The sequence below is a fragment of the Eubalaena glacialis genome, chromosome 19 (assembly GCF_028564815.1).
Source record: "Eubalaena glacialis isolate mEubGla1 chromosome 19, mEubGla1.1.hap2.+ XY, whole genome shotgun sequence".
Classification (NCBI taxonomy): domain Eukaryota; kingdom Metazoa; phylum Chordata; class Mammalia; order Artiodactyla; family Balaenidae; genus Eubalaena; species Eubalaena glacialis.
In genome coordinates, this window is record NC_083734.1 from 25,244,162 (window position 1) to 25,268,982 (window position 24,821).

General features: G+C 38.9%; 1 protein-coding gene across 1 annotated transcript in view; it reads right to left on the reverse strand.

Moving 5' to 3' along the window:
* MED13 (mediator complex subunit 13) overlaps positions 1-16,789 on the reverse strand; it is a 93,105-nt gene extending 76,316 nt beyond the window's left edge. Inside the window, exons 1-3 of the mRNA XM_061175162.1 lie at positions 16,578-16,789; positions 14,508-14,742; positions 5,945-6,113 (exon numbers count right to left, since the gene is read on the reverse strand). Of these exons, the coding sequence (XP_061031145.1) occupies positions 5,945-6,113; positions 14,508-14,742; positions 16,578-16,643 (470 nt within the window). The 5' untranslated portion in view covers positions 16,644-16,789. The remainder of the gene's footprint in view (positions 1-5,944; positions 6,114-14,507; positions 14,743-16,577) is intronic.
* Positions 16,790-24,821: the final 8,032 nt, after the last annotated feature.

Genomic DNA, 24,821 nt, shown 5'->3' on the forward strand with positions numbered 1-24,821 from the left:
ATCATCCATTTTAACATTATTTGAAATAATTAACATCCCCCCCAAAAAAATCCTAGTCATCCTAATTCCTACATTTTTATTCCATCAATTCAATAGTTTTCAAACCTGTCTTTCATTAGAATCACACAGAGATCTTTTAAAAATTCCAAAGCCCAGACCACACTCCCAGGTTAATACACAGGTTATTTTTTTAATCTCTCAAGGTGATTCCACATCCGGACAAGTTTGGGAACCACTGCATTAATCTGTATTTCTGTAGCCCTCAGAGTAATTTTTTTTTAAAGCTCTTTTTTTTTTAATATATGTATATTTATTTTTTTTTGGCTGCATTGGGTCTTCGTTGCTGCACGCGGGGCTTTCTCTAGTTGCAGTGAATGGGGGCTACTCTTTGTTGTAGTGCGTGGGCTTCTCACTGTGGTGGCTTCTCTTGCTGTGGAGCACAGGCTCTAGGCACACGGGCTTCAGTAGTTGCAGCATGCAGGCTCAGTAGTTGTGGTTCGCGGGCTCTAGAGCACAGGCTCAGTAGTTGTGGCGCACGGGCTTAGTGGCTCTGCGGCATGTGGGATTTTCCCAGACCAGGGATGAAACCCGTGTCCCCTGCATTGGGAAGATTCTCAACCACTGCGCCACGAGGGAAGCCCCCTCAGTAATCTTTATAAATTTCTTAAATTTATAAGTGTAATTTCAATATCAGGTATCCTTACCATATCTCAATGAACAAAAGATCTATATTAAAATCCAGAATAAAACACCTTATCTGTGATTTTGTACATACTTCTGCTCACTCAGTGAACACATTACTTATACAGTAAAGAATACTTAGAAAGCAATGACATATTATTCTGGTTTACAACTTCAAGTGCTCAGGAAATATAGTAACTCCCTAATATTTTTAATTTTTAAGTCTTCTGTTTTACTATTTCCAATAACTTTAAAAAGATGTAGGTACAGGAGATATAGTGGTCTACAGGGTCCACAATCTGTCTCATATTTTACGTGCCCTATAATCCAGCTCCAATACCTGCAAGAAATACGACCTTGGACAAGTTCCTTAACTTCCCTGTGCTTCAGATTTATCAACTGTAAAACTGGAGTAATAGGTCTGTTTTGAGAATTGATTTAATACATATTAAGCCCTGATTTCAAACACTGCTTGGCCAGTTATGCTCATTCCCTTCGGAAAAAAAATTACTCGGGCTGCCCTGGTGGCGCAGTGGTTGAGGGTCTGCCTGCTAATGTGGGGGACACGGGTTCGAGCCCTGGTCTGGGAGGATCCCACATGCCACGGAGCGACTAGGCCCATGAGCCACAACTACTGAGCCTGCACGTCTGGAGCCTGTGCTCCGCAACAAGAGAGGCCGCGATAGTGAGAGGCCCGCGCACCGCGATGAAGAGTGGCCCCCGCTTGCCGCAACTAGAGAAAGCCCTAGCACAGAAACGAAGACCCAACGTAGCAATCAATCAATCAATAAATCTTTAAAAAAAAAAAAAAAATTTCTCTATTATGGTTCATATCTAAAGCCAATAGTTGAAAAAGACAGATTTGTATGAATCTCTAAGAATGATAGTAAGAAATGATAGTAAGAAAAGCTTAATGGGGAGGAAAAAAGAGAGAGAAAAAAGTCTTTCTTAGCACTTTATTTTTTTTCTCATTAATGTTTCTGGAAAGCATGAGAATGTGGAAAACTGACCATGCAAATCCTAATGACTCAAGCACCATAGAGAAATTTCATGGGTCATAAGTACTATTATATCATCACTTAAGACTTCAGAAATAGGATGCATAATAATCTTGATGACAGACATTAATAATAGACTAGCACAGACAGGCTAAAAGGAGGAAAAACAAGACAGTAACTATGCCCAACTTGGCAAATAGTGGATACCTTGACATAAGATGGAAGTTTCCCCTACTTTTGAGATTCTAGAGTACACTCACAATTTAGCATACAATTCCAAGAGGGTTCATAAACCAGAGAGAAGAGATCTTTTACCAATAAGCATTACCAAGCCCAGCTGGGCTCCAAGCCCTAGAACTGTGCTGTTAATGCAAACCAATATACAAATGACTATTCAGCACTTGTAAATGTGACCAGACAACGCTGAGGTGTACTCTAAGTACAGAACGCATATTAGATTTCAAAGACTTAGTTTTAAAAAGAAAAGAAAAGAAAATACCTCGTTCCTATCATCTTTATATGTAATTACATGCTGAAATATCTTAGATATATTAGGTTAAATATATTAAAATTAATTTCACTTTTTTAAAAACTTTCTTTAATGTGCCTACTACCAGATTTAAAAACACATATGCGGGGGGCTTCCCTGGTGGCGCAGTGGTTGAGAATCTGCCTGCCAATGCAGGGGACACGGGTTCGAGCCCCGGTCTGGGAAGATCCCACATGCCGCGGAGCAACTGGGCCCACGAGCCACAATTACTGAGCCTGTGCTCCGCGACAAGAGAGGCCGCAATAGTGAGAGGCCCGTGCACCGCAATGAAGAGTGGCCCCCACTTGCCGCAACTAGAGAAAGCCCTCGCACAGAAACGAAGACCCAACACAGCCATAAATAAATAAACAAATAAATAAAAAATTAAAAAAAAAAACACATATGCGACTCACATTATATTTCTATTAGACAGTGCTACCTTAGAAGACAAGAAGAAAGAACTGAGTCCTTAGAAAACATAACAGTGATAGCTCTTAGCTTCCCTAGAAGTTCAGGTTTTCAGAGGTATTGAGGAACCCAACCAAAGGACATCCTAAAGCTATATAAAATGGCTACTAATACACCACCTTAAATCTTGTGGTGCTTATATTTAATTAAAATGGAGATAAAGAGACTGTGTAAAAGCCACAGGTGTGGCAGAAGATAAACATAGCTTTATGGTGAAATTTAAAGTATAGTCTTTCATTTACTGCCAAAAAACAGAACAAAAAAACCTTGACTGACTTCTTTAGTGATGCTCCTAAGGTATTATTTTAATTATAAGTGTAAAGGCCCTGGTGTAAGCAATACCATCCAAAAGAACTTCCTGCAATGATAGAAATATTCTCTACCTACACTACCCAATACAATAGCCAGCAGTCATAAGAGCATTTGAAATGTGGTTTGCACAACTGAGGAACTGAATTTTTATTTTTTCAATTAATTGAAATTTAAATAGCTACAACAGGCTGGTGGCTACTATAATAACAGCACAGTTCTAAATTAAAATGGCCAGGTTCCTCACCAATCACCATACTAAAGCCTGCAACTTCAGAGCTATTCACATACATAGGGCTTCCAGTCAGCATTTTAGTGCCCAAAAGTCTTAAGAGTAGAAAAGGAGGTAATTCAGACATTCAGGATCTCAAAAATATTACTTCTTAGGTACTTCAGGAAACTACAGGTAGATGGGCACTACCAAAACAGTAAGACAAAAAAAGAAAACATGAGATCCAGAAAATAAGGGATCCAACACAGACAAAAAGGCGAAGAGAATTCCCAAGATGACTGCTGTGAAACAGGCCTTATAGAACAAGAAGTCCAAATTGGAACAGAACAATGAAGGGCTCAAATAGTGATATTGAGAGAGAGAGAGAGAGAGAGAGGGAGGGAGGGAGGGAGGGAGGGAGAGAGAGGGGGGAGAGAGGGAGAGGGAGAAAGAGAGAGGGAAGAAACTAAAAGATTACACACACTCCTTAAAGGTTAGGAAGGGAGATTTATACTTCTGGTAGGTAGCCTAGGGGCAAATTACCAGTAAGTACATAGATCAGGGCTCAGCAAACTTTATCTGTAAACAGCCAGAGAAATATTTTAGGCTTTGTGGAGTCATCTGTCTCTTGTCACAACTATTCAATTCTGCTGTAGTGTGAAAGCAGGCATAAAATAATCCAAATGAAGGAACAGGGTTGTGTTACAATAAAAATTTTATTTACAGAAACAGGTGGCAGGCTATATTTGCCCTGTGTGGTGGTAGTTTACCAGCCCCTGACATAGATAATTAAGTGAAAAAAGAGATAATCATTAACACTGGGGAAAACAAAATTATAGAGAGGAAATGGAATGTAATCCTAATATACCAAATGGCTCACTGAAAATAATATTTATAAAATTATAGTAATAGAAACAATAGGTATTGTTTTTACCAAATCTCGTAACTATACTGGCAAGATACGGGGAAAAAAGAGAAGGGAAGAGGGAAAAGAGTATATAGGTATGCCGATGTCTAAGCATCTGGGGTAGTAAGATAGCTAAACCATTAATAGAAAGTCAATAGATTAAATCCTGAATAACTGAAATAACAGAAAACTCAGGAATCAGCACGGTATTTGCTTGTAAGTTTTTAAATACATAAATTAAAAGACAGTTAAAAGAATTAAAAGGGACTGCCTCTGAGGAGCACATCTAGTAGTTGGGCTCAGGATTATAGCGCTTCATTTTAAATCTTGGTAATCAGCTTGACTTCTTAAAACTATATAAATATATACAGTGAACACTGCTAATTGCCTACCTGATACTTATTCCCCTTCCTCTAATTAACTGCCTACCTAGTATCTATTCTCCATTTCTTCTTACTAACCAGAGCCTTATTTTGCTCAGAGTGGCAATGTTCCCATATAAAAAAATATTTCTCTCAGTAGTATAGACAATTAAACGTCAGCTAAAGTTTCCAGAAAAGAATCTACTTTCTGATCCAAGGGTCACCCCTTCTCACTTCCTCCCTCCCTTCCTCTTCCTGCCTGGAATCCACTGTGAGTGAGGTTTGGAGATGCAACACTTACTGGGGCCATGAGGATAAAAGCCAAAGGCTAAAGATGAAAGAGCAGAAAACTTGAGGGAACCTGAGTTTTGATGACGTTATTGAACAGATTATCTACCTCCAGACTCCTTGCTATTGAGAAAAATCAATTCCTACATAAGCCAGGTAGTTAGGTTTTCTGTCATTTGCAACTGAATGCACTCCTAACTTGTACGATTAATTATTCTGTTGACAATAAAGGTTTATTTTAATTTTCAGAGAGAAAAAAATGAAAGAGTCTTGATTTGTCCAGGCTTACCTAGTCATCCATTCCACTGAAACTAATAAGGGAAGTCTGAAAAAATTTCGGGTGTGCATGAAAAAAGATGTGCACATGACATAAAAAAATGACATCTCAACAATGATTACAATCACAACCAATACTTCATATCCTCACATCTTTTAGGGAAAACTAATAAATTTCCTTCATTTTCTCTTTTTCCCACATCCCATCTTACCACTGTTTCATCTCTCTTGAAGTCTCACTAATTCAACAACTGCTTGGGACTAAATCTTCTAACAGATTGTGCCTTATCTTATTTAAATCAGAGAACTGTAGTAACCTAAAGCTTTTAACACAACAGGTCTCAAAGTCTTCTGTGCATCTGCAACTATCCTACAAATTAAGTGTCCTAAATTTGCCTAATTCAAAGTTGAAGAAAACTGAAAAACACCCCAAAAGTAAACATGTCTTATATAGAAAATTACAAATTTAAATTACTTTAATTAGAGCAAAAACAGAGGTTTGAGAATGAGGATTACCTCAACCCAAAACATGACTACAGATCACCATCAAAAACAAATATTAATACTGCTTAATTTTAGCAGAGTACCATGACTTTATTTCCACTAGTACTAAAAAAGTATACTTCAATGCATAAGTCTCTGCTTTCATCCCACATTTTTTCTATCATCCCAAATCAAAAGTCAGGCCACTGCATTGACACACAGCCTATCCTCACTGCAAGAAAATTATTCAAATGTGTAAAAGAAAGAATGAAGGGGTCAAAGAAAACTAAATACTTATAGTACTTTGCCAAACTTAACCTCCTGAACATGTCTGCAAGATATTAGTTTGCTTTATCACACATTTTCTATAAAGTCATTAAAATTAACAAGCCTAAAGAAATATCAAGTAAGAGTTTAAATAAGATAGCTTACCTTTTATTTATAGGCTTTTCATCTTTTTCATAAGGCTTTACAAACCACTTGCCAATACGTACAAAGTTCCGGTTCATTAAACACCGTTCCAACAGATTGTGAACTGCTTTGAAAAGCAAAGTACGGCATTCATAGGAAAGTCCATTCTCCCACACTCCATCTTCCTCTTCTATAAAAGAAATGAAAGAAACAAAAGGTAACACTGTGGCACTATATCTACTTAGAGCTAAGTAAAAAGTGTGATAGTTTAATCCCTAAATTCATAAACCCTACTTCACCTCAGAATATTGAGCTACAATCACTTCAGTATCTCTCTAGACATTAAAATATCAGGTTTCAAAGCTACTCCATAGAGAATAAAAGGCCAAAGTGCCATTTATTCTATTAAATTACCTGAAAATTATTTTTCCACCATGTAAAAAGGCAACGATATATTGCAAAGAGACTGATTTGGTTTCTGTATAAATGAAAAGGACATTTGTATAACCAAGGGAAATATTACACATTCTATACCTAAGATGCCAATTTCTAAGCTGGCTCACTTGTTAGTTACTTTACAAAACTGACCTTGCCAAAAAAACTAGACAGTTAATAATTAAACTCAAAATATTTTATGTCCATCAGCATTCTAATCCATGACTCAACTATAAAAATAAGTGATGGATAAAAAGGAAGCTTTTGGCAACGAGCCCAACAAGCAGCGCATTATCAGCCACCTTAGGTCTCATTACAACCAAATGATTCCCATGCTTACTACTCAGTATAGGATTCTCTACTTGGGGGGAGAAACTTAAAAATTTAAAGACAAATTTTAAATGGCACTTCTGATATAAAGTTATAGCAATCTTCACTAACTATACAGCCTCAATTTTTCCAGCAAATCTATTAACCACCCAAGTGAAGTTACCAAAACAAAACAAAAAAACCAACAACAAAAAAAATGCAGTCATTTTGATATAAGTATAGATGTAGTTCAGAAAAAAAAACTTTTTACTCTCTATCCATCTCATACCTATAACAAAGCATCCAAGGAATCCTACTATAAATGATAGCTACTTCCGTCAGCATTTTAACTTTTGTAATATTTTAAACTATTTCAAATATAATTTAGTATCCTTCTGTAACTTCTATAACTTTATAAACATTTTATAAATATGGGTCTTCTTTCAATTTAAGTAAAAATAATCTTTCTTAATTAAACACTAAAAATGTATATAACATTCCAATAGAAAAATAATAAACTAAGATGCTTTTGAATAAAAGCAGAGACACATATTAAGAGTGACACATGGTTTATATTCATAACTTATACAACAAATGGGCAGAATAAACATTAACTCAAAAGCATGACAGTGGACTTTAACTACACTAGAAATTTGTGCCACTACAAAGGTTAATGTTGATTTTATGTTGTTCTTTAAAGTGTTTCCTAAATTATACTTGAGGTCTTTCAAATAAACTAATTGTGTTTTTTCAAAAAAGGTAAGCTCTTAAAAAATGAGGTAAGCTTTAGAAAATGACAATACTTGAGAGTTGAAATAATTTTTAAAAGTTCTTCACATTCTACTACATTACAGACAACCTTATCTACTTCCATTTAAAGCCAAAATTTTACAAGTTTCACTTTATTAAAGAAAACAGGCTAGAAGAAAAGGGAAGTGGCACACAGTGACTTCACCTTAATTATTTAAAAGGTCTAGATCACAAGCATATTTGTGAGTTGCTGAGAGAAAAAAAAATGAATCTTTCGCAATCTGCTTTCAGCCTAATCAGGTTCTATCATTTCAAAATTAAATACCTACAACATTAAGAGTTTTATCTAAAGTTATGTGATTTATGATTACTAAAAGTATACATATTCTTAATTCCAAGAGAATTATGCCAGAATTCTTCACTTCTTTATAACCTATTTAGTGTACTTTTATTTTTATTGCCTTTTACCTCAAAAATCCTTACCTTCTAGGAAGCACAATGGAGTAACATTTGTCATACATAAGTAGCCCCTACCAAAATCTTTTTTCTGACTACTTCTAAGTTTTACACCAACAAAGAACCAAGACACACAGTTACCATTACATTTCAAAGTTGTACAGTCACTATAAACTTCAAATATCAGAAAATTATTCACTTAAAACTTGAGACTGAATTTTCCTTCTTCCCCAAAAGAGTAAATTAAAAATCTTTAGAATAGTAAGTAATACGACTGTATTACATAAATATAATTTATATAAATTTTCACATAAAATTCTGAATATTCTATGGTTTTATTTTTAAAAATCTATTTCAGTTAAACCTATAAATAGTTTAAGAATACTAAATATAGTTAAAAAATTAACCAGTATTAATATTCAAGCATTTCTCCCTCATTGCTCTAAATTTTTTTGTCTAGAAAAACTCAGGTGAACTTACTACTCATTTTACATTATACCCTCAAATGCCCACAATGCTCATTAACACTAAATGGGAGTTATGCATAAAACAAACAGACCACTTGTTAGGATTTTCTAAGGCCAACAAATATCTTGAGTATATCTTCACCTATATGGTAGGTAACTAAGCAACCATTACAAAAGTTAATTTCATTTTTCATTGCTGAGGAAATAATAAGAATAATTCCTAATAACATTCAATGAAAAGCTTGAAGGTTTTTTTTTGGTGGGGGGGGGGTGTCACTTAGCAACAAGAAGCCTACTGAGCCAAGCTTCTATCTTGATATTATAACCATAATAAAAGTACTTCTACATGTTGTATTCAGAGATATAAAAAGTGAAATGGTGGGACTTCCCTGGTGGTCCAGTGGTTAAAACCCCACGCTCCAATGCAGGGGGCCCGGGTTCGATCTCTGGTCAGGGAACTAGAACTAGATCCCACATGCCGCAACTAAAGGAGCCCACATGCTGCAACTTAAAGATTCCCTCGGAGCTTCCCTGATGGTGCAGTGGTTAAGAATCCGCCTGCCATTGCAGGGGACACGGGTTTGATCCCTGGTCCAGGAAGATCCCACATATCGGGAAGCAACTAAGCAACTACTGAGTCTGCGCTCTAGAGCCTGCGAGCCACAACTACTAAGCTTGCGTGCTTTAACTACTGAAGCCCGCAAGCCTAGAGCCTGTGCTCCGCAACAAGAGAAGCCACCGCAGTGAGAAGCCCTCGCACCACAACAAAGAGTAGCCCCTGCTTGCTGCAACTAGAGAAAGCCCGCGGGCAGCAACAAAGACCCAACGCAGCCAAAAATAAAATAAATAAAATTTAAAAATAAATAAAAGATTCCCTCATGCCACAACTAAAGATCCCGCATGCCACAACTAAAGATCCTGCATGCCGTAACTAAGACCCAGCACAGCCAAATAAATAAATATTTTTTTTTTAAAAAGTGAAATGGTACAACTAAGCCACCCAAGACATAGTGATATGCACCTCTTACATTAATTAAAGTAAGTCCTTGAACCTCAACACCAGTATTATAACAGAAAAGGGAGGGAGGAGTAACACATGGCAAATCTTTACCTAGCTCTTTTGAACTTAATCAACCATAGCCTAATGGAAAAAGTCTGCTTAATGTATTTAAGTAAACGTTTTCCTCCTCTTGTAACTGTATCCCCAGAGAAAACAGTTTCAATTCTGTGTTTTTAGTACTGTTCCATTACCCTTAGCATTAGAACTCTTAATCGTCGTCGTTACTCGAAAAAATTTTACAAAGTATTTGAAGAAAACAATGCCTAAGTTCAAATGCTAAATTTGATTTCCATAAAAATTTTTTTTCTGATACATATTATAGTGATGCAAAAGTATGTGATAGGTCATCAAAATAATTCTCCATGAGTGGGGGAAAAAAAACAAAAAAAGTTGATATACCTAGCACTTGTACTCAGTTTTCTCAAAACTGACATCTTTAAACATCTCCACAGTGGTAAGCCAGTAAAAAAGGAATCTCTTCCTAAGTAAGTCTGCCAAACTATTAAAATGCAACATGCACTAATGAATAATAAATGGGTCAAAAATGATCACTGTAGAAAATACTGTGTATTTCTTGAAAGAATAAAGAGAAATGTTTAAATGTGTAGCTCAGTGTCTGTCTTGAACAATAACTGCCCATTCATAAGCTATTCATTCAACAAGTATTACTGACAGCCTTAGACTGGCAGCATTATTGATCAGCAAAACCTGAAAAATTTTGGTTTAAAAGAAGCCTAATATGCTTACCTTTGATTTGAAGATTTAAAAGACACACTTTCTTGCTCAAAATGGACAGTACACAAAAAAGCATGGCAAACAAAGTTGTCCCTAGAGACTAGCAAACATAAAAAGTTGGGTCACAAGTAAATTATGGAACAGAAGACAGAAATAAATTAACTCTCTTCGGCTACCTGGGGAACAAAACAATTTTTTAGTTTGGCTGACACTAAACTCCTATACTTGGCTGCTATTTATCTATTTGTCAAGCTTGTTAAAGCTGCCACTTGAGGTTAAATTCCACTGTAATTAATATCCTTCAGTAAAAGCATCCAAAATTAAATTCTAAGACTAAACAATGGCCTGTTTAGTTTGACACTATTTACAATGAAATTCTGTTACAATGAAAAGTATTTGGACATGTTGCTAAAATCCCATATATATACCACAGGAGCCAGGAAAAATAGATATTTTTAGCCCGGACTGATTCTGTTTTTTCAGTTCTCAAGGTATCAGTTTTCTCAAAGAGTCTTATCACATTCTAGCTACTATGATTTTCTTTTTAAGATGCAAACCTCAGAGAGGGAGCAGTTGTTTTTATTTTTGTTCCAAGGGAAAAACTAAAAGCCAATGATGACAGCAATAAAATTCAAAAAAGGGTAAGGCACAGAATAAAAATACCCACAAAACTCTTCTCCTTCAAGAACACACTAATGATAATGAAACAACGTTGCTCTGAAGCAAACTAACAGTACACTTAAAAGAACCAATATAAAGACTTTTGACCAGAGGAATTAAGCTAAAATTTTCCCACCACCACATTTACATCTCTATCACACAACCACTGAACGAGGACTGCTACAAAGTTTAAATTCAAAAAAAATTAAAATTTAAAAGGTTGTAATCAAAGAGGAGTTCTGTTCTCCAATTCTTTTTCTATCAAAACATATGGATACTGATCCATCTATCCATTCTCTTAGAGGGAACAGAGCAAAGAGAAAAAGAAAAAGAAAAAAAAAAGTGTTTGGCTTTGGGATTCAAGGGATATTATGAACAAATTATCTTTCTGGAACGTTAACAGTTAGTCCAGTACTAGTTAGCACAAATCCTGACCCAAAAATCATCAGGTCTTTGCAAATTACTAAATAGTATCCACTACTGCTACAAAACAAGTAACTGAGAGTTAAAGTATGTATCAAATCAGATCTGGTTTGCTGTAACAGACTTTTACCAATTAGCAATAAAACCAGTTTACATTCTATTTCTACATATCAGCAAATCTTGAAAGGAAGGTGACCCAAACATGTGCTACATGTAAGAGGCAGGCAGAAATTTAAAAGGCACTATGGAACCTGACCAAACTCTTCAAAACTATCAAGATCATCAAAAATAAAGCAAGTCTGAGAAACTGTCACAGTCTATAACAGTTGAAGGAAATATGACAACTAAATGTAATATGGCATCTTTGATAAGATCATAGGATAGAAGAAGGACATTTGGTAAAAATGAAAGAAAATCAAAGAAAGTATCAATTTTAGGTAATACCAATGTATCAATATTGGTTCATTAGCTGTGAAAAATGTACATTTTGATGGAAGATGTTAACAATAAAAGAAATTGGGTGAGGGTTGTTATTCAGGAACTCTCTATACTATCTCTAACTTTTATGTAAATCTAAAACTATTTTAAAACAAAAAGTTACTTTAAAAAAATACGCTATGGATGACACAAAGGAGATTAAGGGGGTTAAGCAAAGGCAACTCTGTACTTTTATTACTGAGTTAATAAGAAAAACTGAGAATTCTAATCTGCAAAAAGGAATGCCTCCCTCCTTCCCTCACCAACAAGAGAGGCACCATTATCACCATAATCACAAATATTTCAGTCACAAAATGTGGTAGGTGCTGAAGCAAACAGAAGGACACTGCCTGTGAAGAGCACGCTGAAACTAAATTAACCAGCTTTTTGTTACCACCTGGGTCCTTCCGGTTCCCCTTTCCTCACTACTACACCTCCACTTGGACTCAGGATTGCCTCCTGCAGCTGATGCCACCCCTACTGTCCAGCTGCTCTCTTCTCAGGGGAGCTTAAAAGAAGGGGATAGAGTGCCACAGATGGGAAGAAATGAAAAAGGGGTTAGCTAGAGAGACAGAGGCAGACTAATTACCCCAAAAGGGAGGCAGACGGTGTCCCTGGAGCAAACAAAAGGGCGCGACAAATATACTCTATCTGCAAAGACCTTATTATTCTCTAAGCTATGTCTGATTTAGGTAAAAACATTCTAAAGTAAACAACAAATTAAAAAAAAAAAGCTAAAACATTATAAAAATACCATTGGCTATACCACCTGTTTAAAACAGTACAGGACAGACTTAGAACAGTAAATATGATTACATACAACTACTAATATATTTTTCTTTACTACTTCAATTGCTTTCACTCTGATAAATTCTTAGTATTCAATGGCATTCAGCAAAATCTGACAAGCCTAATCTTCCAAAATTACTTTCATTATGTTCAAATCAATATTTTAAGGTGTCGGTATTACCATTTTTAAGAAAATATGCTAAAAAACAGTTAAACTAGAGAAGAAATTTTTTTTTATATAACAAGTTTCAGGAGAAAACATATTTAAACACATAACATGAAACATCGAAAAAAAATACCCACATAATATTTTAATATACATCAAAACAGCTTACATTTAACTTTAATAGGCTTTTAATTTTCAAAATGTTAGTCCTACTAAGGTAAGACATACTACGTATCTGTTAAAATTATCTCTGATTCCACAAAATGTGTTTCATGGACTCTGGGCCGGGGGTGGGGGATGGTCTGTTCAGATGCTCTGCCAACTTTACTGAGAAGACTGAAACCCCAAGTCAGCCAGTACAGTGTATCTATAGTTATCAACAACAGTAAAACAGCCTTCACAAATATTTCAGTAAGGTGGTTTTTATGACCACTTAAAGATTAAAGTAACTCAAGCATACCCAAGTCAATGAAAGAAAAAAGGAAGCTGGCAGGCTTAGCTTTTGGCATGACAATTACAAAGCATCATCTTGCTGATGCTGTAAAGGAATATTACATCATATACACGTATATACACGTATATACAAACACATCATTTAACATATTTTGAACCACACTACATACTTAAAACTAAGGGCTAGACTCTCCAGCAGGATCTTATTAGGAAAGCTGGAAAAGCTGGAAAGCATTTATCATAAAAGAATTGCAAGCACTCTCAAAAATAAGTATTAACACTGAAGGGTTTGTTCATTAGAAGGTAAAAAGCAACTATCAAAACAAATGTGACACACATATTCCTGCAAAAACGCTGGTCTTACTAAGTGCTTGTTTGAGATAGTCACCTGGATTACATTACATCCAAAAATAAAATAGGTTCTATAGGTCAAATGGACAATAATAGAAACGTCAGAGTACTCGACTTCCAATAAGAAAACTTTTTTTAGTTATCTAAAAATCCTAAATTTTCCAGTCAAGAATCATTATGTTACATCTTGCTGAAGTCTTTGGTACCCTGCAGCAAACAACTAACCATTTACATTCCTATTATCGAAGATTCAATTAACATGGACTCTAAAGTAAACACAAGCTTCAGTAATTACATGAAGAGCTATAGTTTCTCCTTCTAAAGTAACATTTGGTCCTAAATATTAAGAAAACAAGACAAGTAATTTTACTGATTTGCTCATAAAATTATTTCTCTAACTTTTCAGATTATGAGCCCATGTCCCACTGTAAAAGCTAACAAGTTGGCTCTGTTTCGTATCAAAGACAGTCTTTGATGGAACAGTATCTAAAATAAAACTATCACTTTCCAAGAATAAGAAAATTAACATATGCCTTCATATGTTAATAATGTAACAACCACAAATAAAAATAATAAAGTAACTATATGCCTGGGGAAAAAAACACGAGAAAGTTACAATACAACATTTCTAGATCCTCCTACAACTGTCTACACATTCATACAGAAGACAGCAGTGGCAGAACTGACTCAAAGATGAGTTACACTTGGCTTCCAAAGTATTTTATGACTTTGTTAGGAAATGCTCCCCAATTCCATTTTTCTTAAGTTAATTAATGTAACATGCCTTCCTTGGGCCCTGTCTGCCAGAAATTCATGAGAAAGCTGGGTGGTAAAAGAATAAAGTTATTCAAGGCTTAAAAAACCTGCCATAATATGCATAATTTTTAAGTAAAAGAAAATAACCCCAGTGAAATAAAACATGAAGCTGAATTTTTATCTGGTTTCATACTCAACAATGTTCCACTAAAAAAAAATCTTAATTTTTAATACAAATGTTTTTAAGAAAAGTATACAACATTGCTATATCGTTAGTTAGAAATAAGTTGCTTTCACCTGACAAGTCATGGTGAATAAGGTCAGCAAAATTGGGGTCTTCGCCCCACCAAAATATCCACAATTCTCTTCTTCCAGGTCTTTGATCTCGCCGCCAAACACCAAGTACGTCTGCCTTAAGGCAGCGACTAAAACTGCTCAAAATGGGGTCTTCCTCTGTCACAGGAAACAGAATGGGGGCAGAAGTTGGGCCTTGCCATACATATCTTTTCCATTTAATTCCCGTCAAGTCAGCCTGAAGAAAAGAAAGCATGATTTTTTTTATTACTGCGTATTCACTCAAAATCAAAAGTACTCACTATTAAAGTCCCTTATTTCATTAAGACATTACAATTTTTCAACACATGCTTACGATATTAAAGCAGACTGACCAAAAAAAAAAAAAAAATGCTTATTCTGATAATTCAGCAACCAAAAATTAAAGGAAAAGAACAAAGACAGTTAAAAAATTAATACTGACATGTCACTGAATAGCAAGTCAATAAATATGTGTCCCAAGGAGAAATAAAAGAAACTTAACAATGTTAACTATAAACATGTACTTTAACGCTGCACACTGCGTAAACATTTACTCTCTGTCCTAAGTTCTGTTCTAACTGGTTACATCTGTTCCTTGGTGTCAAACTTATAACAAAATTAACTTTTAAAGATTCATCATTCCATGTTTATAGAAGTCATGGCTCTAACGAAATCTGAACTACATTTGAAAAAAACCTTGTTAAATCTTTACACATCCCTTTTAGGAAAAGTCAAATAGCTGCTCAAAAAGAACCGTCAGATTTGTGCTAGTCTTATCTTCAAAGAACCTGATCCTAAAAGTACCAAAAATAGACTGAGTTGGAGAAGACAGAAACGTAAAACCTGTTTGTCTTATTACCTCTGAAGAGATGCTGATTAATGGATATTGTACAAGAAAACATTTTATAAGGCGGAAAGGCATTAAAGAGCTCAATTTAGCATCGTGAAAGAAATTCATCAGAGCGAATTCAGTAACTCTTCAATCTAACTTAAAGGTGCAAAGCCTAAGGTGCCAAAAATGAAACTGCTGATACACGACTGGCAGTTTACACTTGCCAACCAGTTGTGCTCCGCCCACTCAATCCACTTACCTATCACACACTCTCTTAATATTTCTCATAGGACAGGGAAAACGAAAAAAGAAAGTTACCGAAACTTCAAATCATTTATGAAGCTAAGCTACTATCTAATTGAAGACTGAATTCTGCAACAGTTGGTACTTTTGAAAGTCTTTATTGGATGTTCCCAGACCTGGGCCAACCTACACAATTGTCTTCCCTACATCCAGCTTCCCCTGACTTCCCAATAAAAGGAGGAGCAGCCTCCTCAAAACATTCTCAAAACGCAGGCAAAACAGACAAATATAAAAACATTTAGTACAGAACCACGGCACCTCCTCCATCAGCCCGTTCCCCTCTCACACAAACATAATGTTCTAATAAAAGCAAGACGGCCAGAAATTGTCAAAATGGCAAACTCTTTTCAGAGTTTAAAACAGAAAACATATGAAATGGCATTTACTGTTTTTTACACAGAGTCTGAAGTCACCCAAGGAAGAAACTAACCCCCTACAGTTTGACTCATATGAAAAATCGCAAAACGAAAAGAGTGCTTAAGTTCCGGGGTCCTGTTTACTGGGAGAAACCAAATGAGCAGAGTGAGGCAGTGGGAGAACGGGCGATAGTGGAAAGTGGGAGGAGGGGGCTCATGGTCAATAAGGAGAAAAGCAACAGTTAAGCAAGAAACACAGAGAGGGAAATGCCAGCGTCCTGCCAGATAAGGAGCCCAAGTTGAAGACAAGACTACGGTGAGGAAAAAAGGAGTCGGAAACAAGAAAAAAGGCCGACACTCCTAAAACAGAGCCCAGGACGGCGGGGGTGGAACGCGTCTCCGGGCTGGTGCGGAGCTCGCCGCGGCGCCGGCTCCGGCTGGGCCTCGCCCGGGGACTCGGGCATCTGGATCCGACCCGGACCCCCTCCCCCACGGCCCAAGGGCGCACCTCGCGGCCCCTCCCCCACCGCCCGCTCGCCGCGGCCCCCGCCCGGCACTCACCAGGCAGAAGAGGTTACAGTGACAATCTTCCAGGCTGGCCCCGTTCGGCACGAAGGAGGAACTCATCGTCCCTCACAGCAGCCGCCGCCGGCGCCACAACCCACCATCCGCCATTACCGCCGCCTCCGACCAGAGAGAGAAACACAGACACCGGGGAGGGCGGGGGGGTGGTGGTTGGGGGGGCGGTGGAAGAGGAGGCCGCCGGGCCGCCAGCCCTCCCCACCCACCCCCCCGCCGCCGCGAGCAGCCCCCGCCGCCCGGCCGGCACCCAGCCGCCCGGGGCCGAGGGCCGGAGGCGGGAGGGCCGCGCTTGCCCGGCCGGCCGGACTGAGGCCGCCGCGGAGCCCGCGGACGCTCGTCCCTCTCTGGGGGACAGAGGGGATGTGTGCCCCTGCCACAAGAAAAAATAATAAATTACACAATAAATAATTAAAATCGAGTCCGAGAGAGCAGAGCCCAAGCCCTGGAGGGTTCTCCCGGGCAGAGAGGCGCCCGCAGAGGGGCGGGAAGGGCGAGAACCGGGAGAGAAGCCGAGGCCCCCGGCCCGGCAGCGGCGATGTCCTTAAGCCCAGAGTCTCCTCTGTGGCGGAGGTGGTGGCGGCGTCTGCGGGCTCAGACCATTCTCTGGCTGTGTCTTCGTGACGTCCCTGAGCCAAGCCGGACCAGCGTCCGCTCTCCTGCGGCCTCACCGCCGGGACGCCGTAGTCTCCCCCATTTTGTGGGCCCAGCGGGCGGTGTTTTTCCCCCTTTAATCCGAATTCACGGGTTTTCCCTTCGCTTTAATGGCGGCCACAGGGACCAGCTCGCCCTCTCTGCTCGCCCATTGGCCGCCTGAAGGTCACATGGGCCCGGGCTCCGTGGGGAGGAGGAGAGAGGAGGGAGCGAGGGAGGGCCGGGAAGCTTTCAGCAGAGGCGGTGAGCCCAGGGGGACGGGGTAGCCAGCTGGTGGCCACTAAAATAGCGCCATCTGCTGGGTGCCCCGGCCAGTGTGAGATGACCCGGGCCCTGGCGCTATCTTTCTCCTTGCCGGAGAATTTACAGTACAAGAGGGTTCACATCACAAATCTGAGAATTATGTTGAAATCAGTTTGAATTCTTTGGAAGAGAAAGTGTTGCAAAAATTCCAAGCCATTCTCATTTATACCGCAAGGCCATGGGGTGCAGAGCAAACCCCTGGGCTTGGGAGTCAGATGATCTGAGAGAGGATTCGGTCACTTGAAAGTTGTGATGTTAAGAAACATAAACGAAACAATATAGCCTGTGGTTAACAGCCTGGAAGTTAGAGCCACCCTGCCTGGGTTCGAACTTCGAGCGAATCACTTACCTCTCTGTGTCTCAGTTTACTCATCTGCGAAATGAGGAAAACATATCCCCTACCTCACAGGTTGTTGTGGTAATTGAGTTAACACAAAGAAAGCACGTAGCCCAGTGCCTGGGACAGATAAACACTGTTTGGAGTTATCTATTATTGTTGTCATCATTAGGTGTGGCTATTGTGAGGAATAAGTGAACCAGTGTATGTAAAGTGCCCACTAGAGTGTCATCTCCGTGAGAACGGGGACTTTGGTTTACCGCTGCATCGCTAGTGTCTAAAAAAGGGTCCTAGCACACAGTAGGTGCTTGATAGATGTAAATTTGCAAATGAATGAATGGTAAAAAGTAGGAGTCAAATAAAACGTTAGTTCCCTTTCCCACAAAACATTTAGTTCTTGACTGGATTACACTTCAATGTAGGAGTTCAAACATTTTTTGCCCGAGAGTTTTAGCTGGGAGAGAAGGAGAGAGAGACAGAGACAGAAAGAAAGGAAGGGGGAAAGGAAGGAGGGAGGAAGAAGTAAAGGTGATTCAAAAAATTGGAGACATCAGTGAGTGAGTTAGGACTTTACCAATTTTTAATCTTAATTGCCTCTGTAAAATAATGGTGGATTCTTATATGTCACTTCTTCAGCCACGGATTAAAAAGCTTTCCTCCTCTACCTATATAGATTCACATATGGTGGTGAAGAGTCCAGATCTTGAAGCCAAAGGTCTATAGAAAAAGTTCTGTCACTTGCCGATCTTGGATCAAATTTGACTTTAGAGCAAATTAATTTCTCTTACTCTCAGTTTTCTCATTGTAAAATAGGGATAATAAAAGTACTTTTCAGGACTTCCCTGGTGGTCCAGCGGTAAAGAATCCACTTTCCAATGCAGGAGACGCGAGTTTAATACCTGGTGGGGGAACTAAGATCCTACATGCCACGGGGCAACTAAGCCCACGCGCCTTAACTAGAGAGCCTTCCTGCCACAAACTACAGAACCCTCGCGCTCTGGAGCCCGCGTGCCTCAACTAGAAGCCCTCGAGCCCCAAGGAAGAGCCCACATGCCGCAACTAAGACCCACCACAGCCAAATATTTAAAAATAAATAAATAAATATTTTAAAAAAATAATGAAAGTACTTTTCTCCTAAAGTGTCTGGTGGATGAAACAGTGCAGGCATGGGGCTTGCCACAGTATTTACTAAATGTTAGCTATTAATATATATATATATATATTTTTTTTTTAAAGGACTTAGTTTTATTTATTTATTTATTATTATTTTTTGGCTGTGTCGGGTCTTAGTTGCGACATGCGGGATCTTCCGTTGTGGTGCGCGAGCTCAGTAGTTTTGGTGCGAGGGCTTAGTTGTCCTGCAGCATGTGGGATCTTAGTTCCCCGACCAGGGATCGAACCTGCGTGCCCTGCATTGGAAGGCAGATTCTTTACCACTGGACCACCAGGGAAGTCCCTATTAATATATTTTAAAAAATCATTATTGAGCACCTGATGCTCAACTGACTGTGTTCCTGGTCTACGCTAGGCCTGGGATACAAATATGAATAAGATACATGCATATCCCTAAAGATTCCTGAAGCAAGGCAATAAAGGAACCATTTCCCACAGAATAAGATAAAATACAATGTAGGTAATTGCTTTAATATGTATGTATCAGCTATGACACAATAGGCGTGCTGGATGAGGAGCACCAAAGTCAGAGCAGGCATCTCAAAGTCGGTAGCATTTGAAATCAGATTTGAAGGATAAAATGAATTCTTATAAAGCCCTTTGAAACAGTTAAATCTTATTAAACCCAATTCAGATCCAAAGGCCACATATCAAAGTCAATTATACAACCAGGACTAATTCAATCCAGGAGCTCAAATCAACTAAGGTTCACATCCTTTCTAACCGAGTTCCCACACTGGGAGACAGCAATCTTCAGGCCCAGTAAGGTAAGAGACCCTCTGCTCATCTCTGTTTCCCTGAGAGAATCCTCAGACCCTTGTTCCCACTGCTTTTGTCACTCTGAAAAGTCCTCCCCCACCTTTTATTTTGTCTAAAACCATCCTCTTTAGAAGTCTTGCCCTCCACTGCCCACCCCCCCCCAACCTGAGCACCTTCCTCAGGACTCCAGAGGCAGATAGAATCTGCCTGAAACCCACCAGGTGGGAAGTAACATTTGATCGACTTTTCATTTGAATGTCAATCTTCTCAAAAAGAAGGGGGGGGGGGCGAGGAGGTGGGAGGGAGAGGTGAAAAAGTAGAAGAGAGAGATTGAGAGAGAAAGAATTGAGAAGCAAAGTGGAGGAAGGGGACACCAACTGTGAGAGGACTGGAAACATGGGGAGGAGAGAAAAGGGCAATATTGGCATACAGAGAACGTGTCAGCAGCCACCTACATTCTCTTAAAATGACATTCTGTGTGAGTTAAAGAATAAGGGAAGTAACAGTATATGTACGTTGTCAAAAGTTTGGAAGATACAGAAAAGGGTAAAGATGAAAAAATTTTAAATGTATATTACTCCCCCATATGCCCATGACTTTCCATATATATATCATATATATATATATGGTTGAAGTCATACTATATATACATTTTACTACACATATTTGTCATCTACAATGTGTCAGTCAGGTCATGTAAGGACAAGGTACAGGATACACAAGGAGCTCATAATCTTGCTAGATATGGCACTTGGACAGTTGGACAAACTAGGATGAAAACTCCACACCATGCGTGCTAGCTCCCTAACTTCCATTTACTACTTTATAAAATGCATGTAATAATAGCACATATATATGTTAGCGTTGTTGTGACAATTAAAAGAGATAATCCAAGTAAAATAGGAGAGCCAACCAGGAATCTTAAGATGAACTGAGAGGTTGCCTTGAGTCAATAATCACCTATTGTCTTCCACTCTTTGAAACAGGGATTCACTCAGTGGTCTACATTTAAAACTGTTCTGTACATAGAGAATGGACTTGAGGACACGGGGAGGGGGAAGGGTAAGCTGGGACGAAGTGAGAGACTGGCATGGACATATATACACTACCAAATGTAAAATAGATGGCTGGTGGGAAGCAGCTGCATAGCACAGGGAGATCAGCTCGGTGCTTTGTGAAGACCTAGAGTGGTGGGATAGGGAGGGTGGGAGGGAGATGCAAGAGGGAGGGGATATGGGGATATATGTATATGTATAGCTGATTCACTTTGTTATAAAGCAGAAACTAACACACCATTGTAAAGCAATTATACTCCAATAAAGATGTTAAAAAATAAAAAAATAAAACTGTTCTTTAACTTCTTCACCCTTTTAAGGGCTCCATTCTGAATGGGAAAATGGAGGTGCCAGGCCTCCAGGAAGGGTGACAGACTTACATCACCTGAGACTGAGAAAGTCCAGGAAAGGGCAATGTTTGGCCTTAGGACTTATGCTCCCCTCCTGATCCTGAAAAATCCCAGGGTTTAGAGCAGCTCTGTCCAGTAGAAATATAAGAGCTAAATAAATAATTAAAATTTTTTCAGTAGCCGCATCAAAAGAGAGAAAAAGAAATAGGTGAAATTAATTTTAGTTATGTATTATATTTATCCCAATGTAACATAAATACTATTATTTCACATGTAGTCAACATAAAAATTTATTATTGGGATGGTTTGCTTTTTTAACCAAAACTTTAAAATCTGCATGTACTTTCACTTATAAGCACATTTCAGTTTGGACTAGTCACATTTCAAGTGCCTAACAGCCACATGTGGCTAGTGGCTACTGTGTTGGAGAATACAAGTCTACAGTCAAAAGCTGAAAGCTAAGGACCAATTAAGCTGTGGAGTGAGTGGTCTTGAGCCCGGGGACAATATTGATTTCCTTAAAGTCATGTTAATGGTTTAATGTTGTACTTAATTCAATAGAAAACAAAAGGCTGAGGCATTACAAACCGTTTTATTTAGTGAATGCACAGACACTCTTAGTTGAAAATAGAAATAAACAGATAGTAAATTAGCAAGTTGAGACAATAAGAACACTTTTCAGTTCTAAGCCTCAAATATCCTGAATTATCTTGACAGTTGCCCTGACTTGCCATTTTTCTTAGTAGTACAGCATCTACTCTCAACCTCATTTATTTCTCAATACATGTTTTATTTTAATATTAAATTTGAAGCCAGTTCCCCCTAATTTCCTCACTTTGAAATTTGGCTTGTAAACCTTCATAAGCAAATCAGATATTCCCCTCCCCCTATCTTTATTCTACTTGAGATAGTCGTTTGACTCCTCTGGATCTCTGTTTCCTCAAACATAATAAAGAGATTGGATTAAATCATTGGTATGATTTATCACCTAATATGTAATACTTATGTATGTCAGGCCCTGTGCTAAGTATTTTTTGCATTAATTATCTATAATCCTTGACACAAGCTTCTGAGGTAAGTACATACTATATTATCCCAATTTTCTAGATTGGGATACTGAGATTTAGAGAGCAACTTGCCCAAGGCCAAAGAGGTCTGTAAAGTATGCTAATCTATTGTGAGGGGCTCAAGAGAAACTTCCTGGATGTGCAGTTGAAACTAAATCTTGAAGGATGAGTCGGGTGGAGCTAGAAGATGCAGATGAGAGGGGAAGGAGAGGGACAGAAGGAATAGGGGGAGGACTGGAAAGCCTGGTGTTGGTAAGAAAAGATTTGGCTGAAGAAGTAACCCTCAAGGCCAAATCATGAAGAGTTTGGATTTCGTCCAGAAGAGGATGAATAACCACTGAAAACTTTAAACATGAGAGTGCTGAGCTAAGATTTGTTTTTAGAAACAAGATGCCAAGAGACTTGTTGGGGGCATTGTCGTAATCCAGGCAGGAAGTGAAGAGGCCTGAACTAATTAAGAGGAGCTTATCTGAAAACATCCTTTCTTTCTGTTTCACATTTATTCCCTCCATCAAGGTATCAGCAAGGAAGATAGGGAAGTAGAGGAAATCACTTTTGCAAAATGCTGAGCATTCCTTTCTTATTGAGCAGATGATTTTTCTCAGAGTAGCCAAAGTTGAGAGAGGAGACAAGTGCAGTTTGCTGAACCTCCTCCTCCTGCTAAAAGGGTCCAGGCAGGACTTTGGTCACGCAGGATAATTACTCCTGCCAAGATACAAACCGGTTTGCAATTTTATTGTTCTCTTCCCCCAAGAAAAGGTTCAAAGGAGTTCAAAAGATGTGACCAGCCAAGAAAATAGGAAGATTATTCTGGAATCTCTTGGTTCTACCAAGAGTATATAAGGGATTTAATAGTAATATAGACGAAGGTAACAGAGTTTTATACCATGTCTATCACTGGCTTTGACATTCACTCATTCATTCACTTAATACCTACTGAAATTTACTATGAGCAAGGTTTTGTACTAGGTGTTATGATGATGGGGCAATATGCAAGAGTGCATCAGACCTCCCTCTGTGGTCTCTCAGCTTCTGCTGTGAAGTCCTGGCTCTTGGGCTGGTGTATTTGTTATCTATTGCTGCATAATAAATTACCTTGAAACTTCACATCTTGAAACAACAAACATTTCATTATCTCACACAGTTCCTGAGGTTTAGTAATCCGAGAGCGACTTAGCCAGGTGGTTCTGGCTCAGGGTCTCTCATGAGGTTGCAGTCAAGATATTGGCTGGGGCTGCAGTCATCTCAAGGCTAGAGTAGGACTGAAGACTTGATTTCCAAGTTCACTCACATGGTTGTTGGCAGGACATAGTTCCTAGCTGGCCATTGGCCAGAGGCTTCAGTATTCTTCCAGGTGGCCTTCTCCTTAGAGCTGCATACAACATGGCAGCTTGTTTCTCCAATAGGGAGTTATCCAAGAGATAGAGATAAAGAAAGACAGAGATACCAGAATGGAAGGTGCAGTTTTTATAATAACCTATTCTCAGAAGTAACTTACCATCATTTCTGCTACATGATTTTGGTCACACAGACCAACTGTGATAGAGTGTGGGAGGGGCCTACACAGGGGTGTGAATACAAGGAGGGAAGGATAATTAAGGGCTATCTTGGAGGCTGGCTACCACAGTCCATCCTCTGATCTCCAATGATTCATGTCCCTCCCACATGCAAAATACACTCATTTCCTCCCAAAGTCACCAAAAGTCTCATCTCATTATAGCGTCAGCTTGAAGTCCAACATCTCATCCTCTAAATCAGGTCCAGGTACAGCTGAGGCTCCTTGGGTGTAGTTCCTTAAGTACAGCCCCTTGAGTACAGTTCCTTTCCCCCTGTGAAACTAAAACAACAACTTATGTGTCCCTCCATACACCCAACACACCATGGTGAGACAGGTGTAACAGGGTAACTGTTCAGAAAGAGGGAAAATGGCGGGCACAAAGGAGTCACTGGTCCATTATAATTCTGAAAACCAGCTGAACAAATGTTGAACATTCCTTGATTAAGTCTCAAATCCTGGGAATAATTCTCCCTGGCTCTCAGCTCCATGTTCTGGAGTTTTGGATCTGACCCCTGAGTCATCCTCCCTTTCTCCCTTTTTTTTTTTTTTTAATGAAAGATAGCCCATGTTTACCACTGAGAACTTTTCTCAGCCTACTTCTTGCCAGTGGAACTTTGAGGGTCCAAAGACCTCTTTTCATTTTGTACTGTCTCTAACCCTTTTGGTCCAAGATGGCAATGTTTCTGCATACGTATCTATTTTTTAAATGTTATGAGCCTTCCATGAATGTTATTGGGGTCCACTCCATTAGATGAAAGCCACACCTACAAATATCTTTCAGATAAGCTCTTCTCTACCTTGGGCTTCTGGTGAGATAACTGATGGACAATGCCCTTAAGCTTCCTAGGTGCTTTATCATTTTATTGAGAGACTGTGTGACACATACCTTTCATCTCTTTAGAGGACTTTTTGTCTGGCCAAATAGTATTCTGATGCACAACCTTAAATCTTTCTGAGACGGTAACAAAAG